General features: G+C 46.2%; 1 protein-coding gene across 2 annotated transcripts in view; it reads left to right on the forward strand.

Moving 5' to 3' along the window:
* The first annotated feature begins 524 nt into the window (after window positions 1-524).
* The window catches only part of rspo2 (R-spondin 2), a 50,258-nt gene continuing 38,455 nt past the window's right edge, over window positions 525-12,327 (forward strand). The window contains exons 1-2 of one of the 2 annotated variants that reach the window (XM_079735935.1): window positions 525-668; window positions 1,099-1,407. In XM_079735935.1, the coding sequence (XP_079592061.1) occupies window positions 1,308-1,407 (100 nt within the window). In that variant the 5' untranslated portion in view covers window positions 525-668; window positions 1,099-1,307. The other variant, XM_079735936.1, reaches the window with a different exon arrangement.

Here is a 12,327-nt window from a genome sequence, read left to right on the forward strand (position 1 = left end):
CTTAAAATCCTCAAATGAAGTTCAATAACATTTCAATAACACGCAAATACAACATAGTCTACTAGCTATATATCATTAATGTCGGTGTAGTAAGCCTGCCTGGGATTCACAGAAATGATCGAGGCTGTATGAAAGATTTCATACAGATCATCATTATGCAGAAATGTGTCTTAAACACCTTGACTTGTTGAATAAAGTTCAAGTGGAAAGCGTCTGAAACGTCCCATTGTTAGTTCCACTTCCAAAAAAAAGATATACTCACATCGGCCTAATAATATTTTTGATTAGCAAATTGTATCGATTTTTGAAAGCAAATCCCGACCTCTGTTGTGGGAAATCGTGACGTGACATATTTCATATCGTAAATACAAAAAAAGTTATCTCTGGCGCTCAGGCCGAAGGGAGTAGTGGAGGAGCGGCGGAGATGAGGAGGTCTCCACGTGACGCGCGCACGGCGGTATATGAGAAAGGAGCAAGCATCAGGACCAGTGCTAGTCTACCGCACAATCTCAGCAGCGCGCAAATCAAGGCAGTTTAAAGGGCTTTATTACCGGCTCCCGATCTCTCTCCTTTAGATCTCTCCTCTCTGAATAAAGAAGCAACCTTAGTTTATTTTTCCTCTACTCTTTAATTGTGAGAGGGGGGCATACTTTCGCCAGAAGACGCAGGTAAATGGAATAAACTTTAAAACGTTCTACGCGCACAAGTTTTTATCCAAGAGGGATGTTGTGTGTTCCTACTCAAGACTTGCACTCAGAGGGAACTTAAACACGGCTGAGGCGGAATGACCCTTATGTATTGCAGGTAAACCATCCTATGGGTAGACGGAGTGCGGAGCATCTCTCCGTGATTTAGCGCGTTATTCCCACTATTTTAGTCCCATGTTCCAGTAAAACCTTTCCACGCTTGGATCTTGTAGTTTGGGTATTGGAAACGCAACGGTTCCTATGCACATCTTACAACTCCACACCGCATTTACACACAGAAGGGCTGTTTGTTTTGGGTTATTTACCCATTGTTCGGCAAGGTGTTGATCGTGTTACGGTGTTTTCACACAGAAGTAACGACCTCTTTTCTGTGCCTTTTTTCTTCCCCCAGCTCACCAAAGAACCCGAGCAAGAGAGGGATCGCTGCTCCTCAGAAGATGGTTCTAATCGGCGGTGTGATACCATGTCGCATCCCGTCTGATGTTTGACACGCCGGGGACAACTCAGGAAGACACTGGAGGACACTAAACCATCGCGTTCGTCTCCAGCTCCGCTGGCACTTTTTCTTTTCGAGTCGGACCAACACACACAGCCGTCCAGATGCAGTTTCGACTGTTCTCCTTTGCCCTTATCGTGTTGAACTGTATGGAGTACAGCAGCTGTCAGGCGCCCTCGCAACGCTGGAGGAGGAACAAAAGAGGTACAGGAAAGCTTAATTTGCTCTTGGGTTATGGGGGTATCGATTATTGAAATGGAAGGAGTCGGGATGACAGTGAATTTGGTGCCTTACGCATCAATCAGAGATCCTTTCAGTCCCTCTGCATGCTATGCGTTCTCTCCTAATATGCACTGTTCACTACCAGACCATCATCGCTGAGACTTTCGACTACAGCCAAACTTCTTCTGAATTAACTGATTTTAGAGATCGACATCTAATACAAAACACACATTGTTAATTTGAAAGATTGACAGTTAACAAGCCTTATATTTTTCGATATTAATCACCACTTGGTAGGCTACTTTTTGGATTATCACAAAGTAACTTGTGTTCTTGGGTCTATTGCTACTTTTTAAACTCTTGTTGAACTTGTTACAGCCTGCTATGCGGTAGCTTGTGTTCCAGACTGTATGCGTAAAATCCGTCTTTACGAAGTGATGGCCAGCAATATCTGAATAAAAATGTATAGATGAACTGTAGGCTATTATTAGTTGCGTCAGGTCATTTTGGATTTGAACAAGTGGAGGTCTATTTTAATTGAAGATGTTGTGGGCCGACGGTCGTGACCTGAGCGCTCCCCATTGTCTCCTATTCGGCGGGGAGCTGCAGAGATTGATGGGTCTGCTGGGGAAGAATTTAGAAAAGTGTTGGTGCGTATCAGTTTAAAGAGCGCCGTGGATTAACGGTGCGTATTGTGTGCGTTTTCGAATGCAAATATACGGAATCCCTTTCCTTTACTTATGACTTTGGCAACTACAACCGCTAAGCTGCTTTTAATTGATCTCATAACCCCCCCTAGAATCGCTGTTAGGACATCCCACATAGCCTAACCTCCGCGCACGAGGACTCAGCCCTTTAGTCAATACTACGATTCAGAATGAATGAGCGAGACAGTGGAATCATAATTCTTCACCAGCCTCCCCTTTTAAAAACCGTGACATCATCAACGCTTTGTTGTGGTGATGGGAGCAAAGTTAGACTAACGTGCAAACCGGACCGCTGGAGTGCGTTAACATTATAGTCCATGCGGAGCAGGCTCAAGAGTGCAGTCGACAAAAAAAAAAAAGAAAGCTTATCCAAATTCACATTCAGGGGACTCGTAAATTGTAAGGCAATCACAGATTTAATCACATGCGCCAGGGGGAACCTCCGCACTCCGCGAGCCCTCCACTGCCCATCTGCAAATAATCAGGCCATCACTGCGGGGTACTGGCACAGACACGTTTTTGCACTCCTGTTTTCTGTTCCCTTGCTTTACTTTTTTTTTACTAGCCTTTGTAAGATCTCAGATAATCCATAATATCATTTTCTGAGCATGCATCAATAGGCTTGTTTTGAATACACTTTAGTTTTTCTTTGCTATAGTGTGTGTTTTTGTTTGTGTGTGTGTGTATTTGTGTGTGTGTGTGTGTGTGTGTGTGTGTGTGTGTGTGTGTGTGTGTGTGTGTGTGTGTGTGTGTGTGTGTGTGTGTGTTTGGGCGGTGGGGGGTACTGGTGGAGGAGGTTGAAGAGGCAGAGATGAGATCAAGAGGTTAACTTACACATTTGACCCCAAGAAGAGCTTCAGGCTGCGTAACACATTAGTGGATGTTTCACTTGTCAAACGAATCCCACAGAACAAGGTTTATGCCACAATAGGTATGCTGAAGGAATGCATGTGTCCCTCAATGTGTGTGTCTGTGAATCTGTGTGTCTGTGTGCGCACGTGCGTGTGTGTGTGTGTGCGTGTGGGTGCGTAACAGGAAGTGTAGGCGAGGAGGAGGAGAAGACCATAGCTGTAAGAGTTAGAGGTCCAATGCATCTTGCTTCAAGTACGGTGCGGTGGGCCTGCCAAAGTGGAGGTGTCTCGCTTCCTCTGGTGGTTTACGGTGATTACATTGGAAGCAGCGTATGTAAAACACCAGCACTCATGGGCTCTGAGATGCTTTCGTATTGTTTCTAGTTCTCAAGGTTCCTGTGACAGCTTTATATACAGTTCCTCTGGCACGTACAGGGAGCAATCTGCATCGTTCAGGGGTGTTAAGTTCCAGACCCTCTCTGGCGTGGATTTCATGTTGGCCGTCCCAGGTCCCCATCGGCCTGTATTTTATGCAGAACACAACATAAACTGAATATTTTTGGGGCCAACATTTTCTGCAACATAAATGTTCTGTTCTTGCGTGCTGGTACTCCGCAACCCCAGCCCACTGTGTTCCTGTGGGTGTGGTTTTATTTTTCTTTCTATATTAAACGGATTACCTTTTCTATTAAATTTACACCTCCATGCGCCCAGTCTTCCCTCCGCTTGGACTGAAAATATTCAAATCAGGGCCATGGTATGATGACTGGCCATTTCATTTTTATTTTGTGGCTAATGATGCCACCTGCTGACTATATGAGATCAGACTTTAGACTCAGTGCTGCTCACTCTAACACCAGATATACCACAGCGGGGTGTTTTAAACAAGGAATATAGGCCAACACTTGCACGTTTTATTAGCTTTATCAATGAAAATACACAATTATGGCATTAATGGATTTCCTGAAAGGTTACAATATGTTCTTTTTTTTACATGACAAACACGTTTATATTTACAATTATATAAATATTTTATGTACATTCAAACATTTTTACCTTCAGACTCTTAAGATACACAGTATATTAAAATGCACTTATTAGGGCTTTAACTTAAATTTATGGTTTGGTAGCGGTATCGATGTATACTTTTGTGTTGATTTAAAGATTAGGACTATATCACTGTGATGGGAGGTGTGGGTAGATTGTTAAACCAGGGGATAGTTATGTCATCCACGGTTACAACCTTCTAGGGCACGACAAATCAGAAATCCTTCATCTTCAAACACAAAGGTATACATGGAAGTGATCTGATTATGGTTAATTTGCTAATGTTTGCTAATGACGTGCACAATAAATCCTATGGTTCTCAGGTGTTTAACTTATGTAACATTCATTGGCAGAGTTAAAAAAAAGAAAACAATTATTTTGGACTCCATATTAACACCAACATCTCTCTCTCATTTTCCCTCCCCTTCTCTGGATTCCTCACTGTACAATGGAAATCATGCCGTTATGTGCTGATAGCTTGCACCAGGCCCGAGGTCTGTGGGTACTAAGTGTTAATATTGGATCCTGGCACTCTACAGTGCAATATAATATGTTGATTAAGTGGCCTGAGAGGGAGAGGGAGAGAATGATCCAAGAGTCTGCTCTTAAAACCAGCCTTGCCACAGCCTTTGGAAAAAGTGAAATAAGACTGCAGATGGCACGTCTTTTAACAAGGCCTTTTCACATGATGCCACTCTAATCCTCCTGATGGGAGTCTGCATCCTGCCGTGTGTGTGTGTGTGTGTGTGTGTGTGTGTGTGTGAGTGTGTGTGTGTGTGTGTGTGAGTGTGCGTGTCTGTGCATGTGTGTGAGGTTAGTATTGCCTGAGCATTCTGCCTGCATTACTGTCAGTCGGCAGTGCACTACCTATGCAAGACGGCTCGTTCTGCGGGACAGCGTGAGGTGTGGTGGTGTTGTCATGACAACCAGGTCCATGGATTGATCCCTTTACGGAAATGCTGAAAAGCAATCTCCACGCATACACTTCATGTACACATATGGCCGTGTGCTTGTGTGTGTGTGTGTGTGTGTGTGTGTGTGTGTGTGTGTGTGTGTTGAAAATCGACACAAATGTACGTTGCTGCTGATGCTGAATATGTATCCACACACATGCACGCACACAAATACATACACATACACACCATCTGAAACGTACACACACACACACACACACACACACACACACACACACACACACACACACACACACACACACACACACACACACACACAAACACACACAACCCACACGCCCCCAGAATCTCCAAAACACACACTCACAGTCTCAAAAACACACACACGGACACATTCAGAGTCTAACCCCCCCCCCCCTCCCCCCCCCCCCCCCCCCCCCCCCACACACACACACACACACACACAGTCTCAAAAACACATACACACACAAACTCTGCATGGGTTGTGTGTGGCCAGGGGAAGCGGAGGGGCTTTTAGTGACGAGGAAAGCATATTTAAGCAGATCAGCGAGAAGGGTCTGGATGTGAGAAGCATCACCTGAGACGGATTACCGCGAGCCGGAGTCTTGACCTGAGCCGCAGTATCGAGGAACATACTGCTCTGTCCTCCTCAGCCCAACTCAACACATGGCTGCATGTCCATGTAGCAGCCATGTAGCAGCCGTCACTATGCCAACAATGACATACACTGACAAACAAAACAGGTCTGGTACATAGATGCTGTGTCAGAGTGAGAAAGGACAGAGATGGCGACGTGAGAAGCTGGAGTTTCCTCCATGAACAACGTGGTTGTTCTATGTGACCCACCAGGTTTCAGGTGTGTATTAGTCTTGAGTCATAACCAGGAGCTTCCCTTCGAAGGTCGTGTTGACAAACAGCATTAGCCCGATGCTGATACTCTCTCCCAGCCCCAGGAAAGACTAGCTCCTTGTTTGACCCACTAACCCATGCATGTCAGCCCCCTCCTGTGGCAGCGCTCGAGCTCCCAGTCACAGCGGTATCGGATGAATCCGCTGAAAGGCCCCACAGTGCGCCCGTGCCATGCTACACTGGATAAAAACACCATCAGAGAGGGAGGAAGGAACATCCAGCAGTATGAGCCATACACACACAACACACACACACGCACACACACACACACACACACACACACACACACACACACACACACACACAGACTGAGATGTTCTGGGTTCCCGTGTGACAAATATCGGATGATTTGTTCCACTGATTTCTTTGTTGTCCCCCCCATGTTTTTTTTCCTTCTTCTCTGAAACGACGCAGGGCTAAGCTAATGACAGGCACACCGGCAGCTCAGTGAGCAGAAGTGTGTGTGTGCACGCCTAATTGTTTTATGTGGAAGCGGCTGGGCGGTTCTGTGTTCTCCGCGGGGTTTGTGAACTGAGGGGAAGGTAAGGGATCTTTTTGGGTGTTGTTGCGTGTAAGAACAGACCGCGGAGGATCCATTTCACACGGATGAGAGCACGCTCTGTCGCAACACTTGCTTACACATTTCTGCTCATCACGCACAGCGGCACGGAAACAAGTCGTTCTGTGTGTGTGTATATATTCAGTACCTCTACTTTTTTTTTCAACAAGGGGGGGGTTTGGGCGGGGGGTAGTGGGGTAGAGGGTGGTGTGGGGGGGAGGGGTGTACATAACTATGTTTTCTCTTCCACCCTAAATCATTGTCATCATAGGATCCCATATGCTAGCATTTCTAAATGCCTAACAGATGTTAACATTTCTTTTTTTTCCTCCTCTTCGTAGGGCCGCACACTGTAAATGCTAAAATGTCATTATAAAACAACCTGAAGGTATTAAACTAAATCTCACAACACACTCAGTTTTTCCCCAACCGTGTTGCTCACAAACTCCGGGAGTGGCAGACAAAAGTTCCAGTGTTTCCGTTTCCAAACAAGATGGAGATTTCCGTAGCCCTCTCACCTATGCCATTACGGCAGCAGCAGCGGCAGCAGCACACGCCCACCTTCAAGAACGATTACACCCGTAATAACTTTAAAACGCTTATAAAGTCGCTTAATGGGGCCAGTCCGTTTAGTACGATTCTCAATCTCGCATTTATAGGGTTGTTGAGTGCGTTGGAAACATTTCTAAGTAGTAAGCAGCAACACAAGAGAAGGGAGAAGAGCTGCCCAGGATCGTCTCAGAGTGAAACTTGCACGCAGGATTCTGACCTCCGTTCCCATTAACCTAATACACATCTCAGGAAGAATCTAGCGCTGTTCAAGGAAATGAGCTTGGCACCATGAGCACAATTAGGCATAATAGGTCACATTTAATCCCTTGAATAGCAAAAAAACTCTGATGGTGATCTGCAGATCTGCACTGTAACATAGCTATGATGGCCTGGATGGTCAGGCAGGTTGGGTCCGGGGCTTAACTTTCCCTCTCGCCCTACAGTATGTGTTTCTATCCCCTTATCTAGAAACACAGTGTTTCACGTTTCTGTAATTCTAGAGTTATCCTGTAAAGCCCTCTTTGAATATTTGTTTGCGGATGGTGGCTCGCTATATCAATACTTTTTTCTTACTAAGTTACTACCCCGAATCCCCCCGATTTGTACTCAGGACGTACCGATTACAGATTTGGACACTTAAGATCGCCAGGAAAAGAGGCCTTTTCTGAGGCCGTTGTGTGCGTCCGGGCGAAAACGGTGTGATATCTGCTGTTGTTGCGCTGTTCACAGTGCTGCCGTGTGTTGCTGCAGACCGGTACCTGCTTTGCATCGATTCGCCAGACTTGGAAATCGGAAACCAGTAGGCCGCTTGATAGAGTACACACAGTTGTATAGGGACACACACACACACACACACACACACACACACACACACACACACACACACACACACACACACACACAAACACGCATTTGAACATACACACGCTGCGTCATGCTCATTGCTCAGGGCTATTTGTTCACCGAGGTCTGGTCTAATGATTGCTGCTTTAACAACATAGAACATTACCCCCCCTCCTCCCCCATCCCACTGCATCACCACCTCTGCCCACCCCCCCCCCCCCTGTCTTTAACAATCGACAGATGGACAAGCCCCTCCCCCTCCTCCTTCCCTCCTTTGCTTTTATTGGACCTCTAATTATGCTGACAAGCCACATCAAAAATAAAGACCAGCATGCAATGCACCCATTTGGTATGGAGAGGAAGTGAGCTGGTCAGCGGGCAGTAAGCCATCACTGTGGGACTAGCGTGCACTTTGGTGGCGGTACATTGGACAGAAAGGTGGAGGTGAGGGAGCCACCCACTGCCTCTCTGAGGGAGGTCGCCTTGGACGCTTGCAAGCTAGTCTCAGGAAGAGATAACAGTCGTTTATCTCAAAGGCGAGGTGTGAACCTTGGGTGTTAAACATATAGAAAATAAGTGGTTGGTGCCTGTTGTTTTACTGGCATTCATGTGCTACAAAGTGTGGGACAGATCAAACACACCTCGTCCAACAGCTTCCTTGTTTGGTTATTGCCATGGTTATGGCTCAGACGGAGGCAAATGGGATCCATTGAGTGCGTCAGGAGGTTTGCCCGGGTGCGGTCGTAGATTTCATTAATTGGTGAGCCTTGGTGACTAATGATGACTCATTACAAACGGTAGGGCTTTGTGAGTAAGTGGAACCCCTGTTTTGGATGCTTCCTCTTCCTCTTGTGTGGGAGGCGGTGGCGGGGTCCCACTACTGTTGCCTCTCGCTGCCCGAGGCCCCCACGGTGTGCGGAGGGCCCGCGGAGCGCAGAAGGAGCCGATGTGTTTTTAATCAGACGAAGGGGCTGCTAGTCATTACCCCCCGCACCGATTCCCCAGCTTGTCTCCTCTCTCTCTCTCTCTCTCTCTCTCTCTCTCTCTCTCTCTCTCTCTCTCTCTCTCTCTCTCTCTCTCTCACTCTCTCTCTCTCTGCTTTGACTCCCAGTGTGGAAGAGGAGATAGAGGGGAAATAAAGAAAGAGATGGAGACAAGGGTATAGAATGGAAACGGAGAGATGGCGTTCCCCTCCTGCTTGTGTACGATGTACCCTGAAATGAAGCAAGCCCCTCCCCCCAAACCTACTGCTAAGATTTAGTAGGTCATAACCAAAAGGAGCAGGGGCGGGAAAAACGATAGGGAAGGAAGTTGCTCAGGAACGATAGGGAAGGAAGTTGCTCAGGAGGCACGCAGGAATGATTGAATGAGACGAACACATCCATCCTCTATCAGGAAAAACGAATAAGATGGAGGATCAATCATGTAATTATGAGGAGAAGTGAGGCACCAGTCGACGTCTCTCGTTCGGTTTACATCTTGCGCTCAGAAGGGATTATGGGGAATCCATCTGAATGATATCAACCCTTTAATATAGGGCCGCATACAATCTATGTTACTAGACTGCTAGAAAAGCTGAAGGAAATGAACAACAAACATCGGATTACTTCATTTTCCTGGCTAACAATCGACATTTTCCAAGGTCTTGCTTTCTGTGAATAGTTAATTGGATCGCAAAAAACCCAGGGACAATATCAATATTAAGTCTTTGATTTTTGTCCACCATGCGGTCGCACTGTCACGTAGAGACACCACTGTCTTGGTGGTGGCGGTGAGGTCTGAGAGTTTTGGTTGCGTTTCTTGCGATACCACCACTTCACACGCTGCAACGCGGGTCGCACAGAAAACCCATCTTTCTGCGATGGATTACAGTAATTACATTGCTCTCTGACACATTCCATTTGAGTTCGGCAACACTCTTCTCAGGGATCGAGCAGTAGATGCAAAGACAATGAGCGCAGCTCCGGCACTGTTCACTGTAATCTGCATTGACACAGTCACCCTGGCCCTGGTATTTGTTGTTGTTTGTGTCACTCTGATGACTCATGACTCTCTTCGTGCATATGTATGTGTGTGTGTGTGTGTGTGTGTTTGGGGGGGGGGGGGGGGGTGTTTGAATCCACATTCATGTTTTGCTCTGGCTGCATGCCATGGGATACAGAGACACCAACTCCCCCGTACACACACAATATGAGATAGACGTAGCCCTGTCCTCGGCAGGCATGCGGCAAAGTGTCGTGGTTGGGACTTTTTGGTCGATATGATTGTTTGACCGTTTTTTGCTGTATCAGACCTTTTACGCTACCATCTCCCGTTGTCACGGTTCTTGGATGGCTATTTTTCCAGGTCCCAGACGGTTAAACACACGGTGGTGAAGGAGGGAAAAGATAGAAAAAGTACCAAAAAAAAAGTAGAAGCTGACAAAGAAGAAAACCATTAACATTTCACACATTCCTTCCCCTCTCCTCCCCAATCCCCCCCCCTCCCCCCCGTTATGCACTTGTATTACATCTTGGCTGGCGCGTCCTCAACGCCATATTATTTATTTGAACTGAGGCCAGGTCCTCAGGAGCACCAGCCTTTAGCTGTGTAAACATCTGTCACCGCCAGCAGTCCTAGCTAATAGGTATCTCCAGACAGAGGTCACCTCTAGTTTACGTGTTTACCAGCTAATGGTCCTGGTGAGCTTACTGTGTCGGTGCAGCTCGGGCCTGTCAAGCTGCATAATGGACGATTTACAGCTGGATAGTTTAATACACACACACACCACACACCCACGCCCAACCAAAGAAATACATATAGGGCGAAAAATGCATACATCATTTTGACAATTGTTCTTGCAGCTATCATATAAAATTGGAGATATGGTTTTTGTTTAGACTTTGACAGTTTTCTGAGGTTTTCGGTTAACCGATGCGATCCGTACGTTAGTTTTTTTTTCTTCTTGGCAATAGAAAAGAAGCGAGGAGCCATCCCATTTGGACTTGTTATTACACAGCTCTTCTGTGTCGGGGCTTTGTTCAACAGCCACACACAGCCACCCCACGGGTTCTTGTTTGTGGCAGTAAACCACAGCCGCTGCCAGGTGCGTCGTCATGCATATCAGATGCATGGCCATGCAGGATTGCCCAGGACTTTGGTTTTTCCCTGTTTTAATGAATATCTATCTGCACACCACGCAAGGGTGCTGGTGGTGGATGTGGTGGTGTGTGCACAAAAAGCTACCTGTTGTTTATCATCACCAGGTTGTGCACCAGCCTGTTCGTTGTGGCGATGATTTCATTCTGGGGTGGACTCCGTCACGTCACTGTAGATAGAACTGTGTCAACGGTCTAGAACTGTCTCAACAGGCTCATGGCCGGCTTGTTCTTTGTGAATTGCTGCCTTCTCTTTAAACTTTAACACAGCACAGGTGCCTTGAATGTAGTTGCCATTTTAGTTTTCATCTGTTTTATTTGAACGATTGCTCCTATCTTGAGCTGTTGTTGGTTAGCAATGAGAGACAGTCCGCAAAAACACATTCCCTTTCCACTGCCTGTCTTCTGTTGTTTTTGCGAACAGTTGTACTATTGGTTAGTTGGAAAATGAGCAGCTGTATCTGCAGGATCGCAACTTTTGAATGTGAGAAGAAATCTAAATGAATGAAATTATGCTCATGATTAATACAGTACATTAGCTGTATGTCCAATTAACTGTTTCATGAAGTAATGTTTTCATTAGCCAATATATTGCGCTTTGGTTAAAATGTGTCAATCAATTCACCCTTAGTATTATAAGAAAATAGGTTGTTAGACCCAAGGTACAAATGAGGGAATTCAATGTCAATGGAATATAGCCAAGGACACACACCACACACACACCACACACACACACACACACACACACACACACACACACACACACACACACACACACTCACAGACACACACACACATACACAGAAACACACACACCCACACACACACACACATACACACACACCACACTCACAGACACACTCACACACACACACACACACACACACACACACACACACACACACATACACACACATACACACACATACACGCACACACACATACACCAGCTTGAACAATATAATAAGTATTCCTGAGGCATGCCATGTCTATGTGGTTTGGATAATCAGACTTTTCAATGCGTTACAAATGTGTTCACTTTATGTTGTTATCTGTTTTGCCAGATCACCAGAGATGCACTGTGATTCCAGTATTGAGCAGAGCTTGAAGAGATAGGTGTAGTGTAGCATACTGGCTTTGATGTAAAGGCTGTTCCTTCCATGGAAGACAACATGTGTGAAAGTGAGAGCACGTCAGAGACATCTCTCCCCTGTGGAGGCCTCCACTTTTGACCCTGGTGGCCATCTCAGATCTCCTTGTGGGCCTCAGGGGTGGTGAGCTTGTTAAATGCTTAATGAGCTACAGCAGCATGGCACGGAGCCTGTTCCCTTATTTATGGAGATGGAAGGGCTGCCTATGTAT

Source organism: Pollachius pollachius (genome assembly GCF_949987615.1).
Source record: "Pollachius pollachius genome assembly, chromosome: 1".
NCBI classification, from domain to species: domain Eukaryota; kingdom Metazoa; phylum Chordata; class Actinopteri; order Gadiformes; family Gadidae; genus Pollachius; species Pollachius pollachius.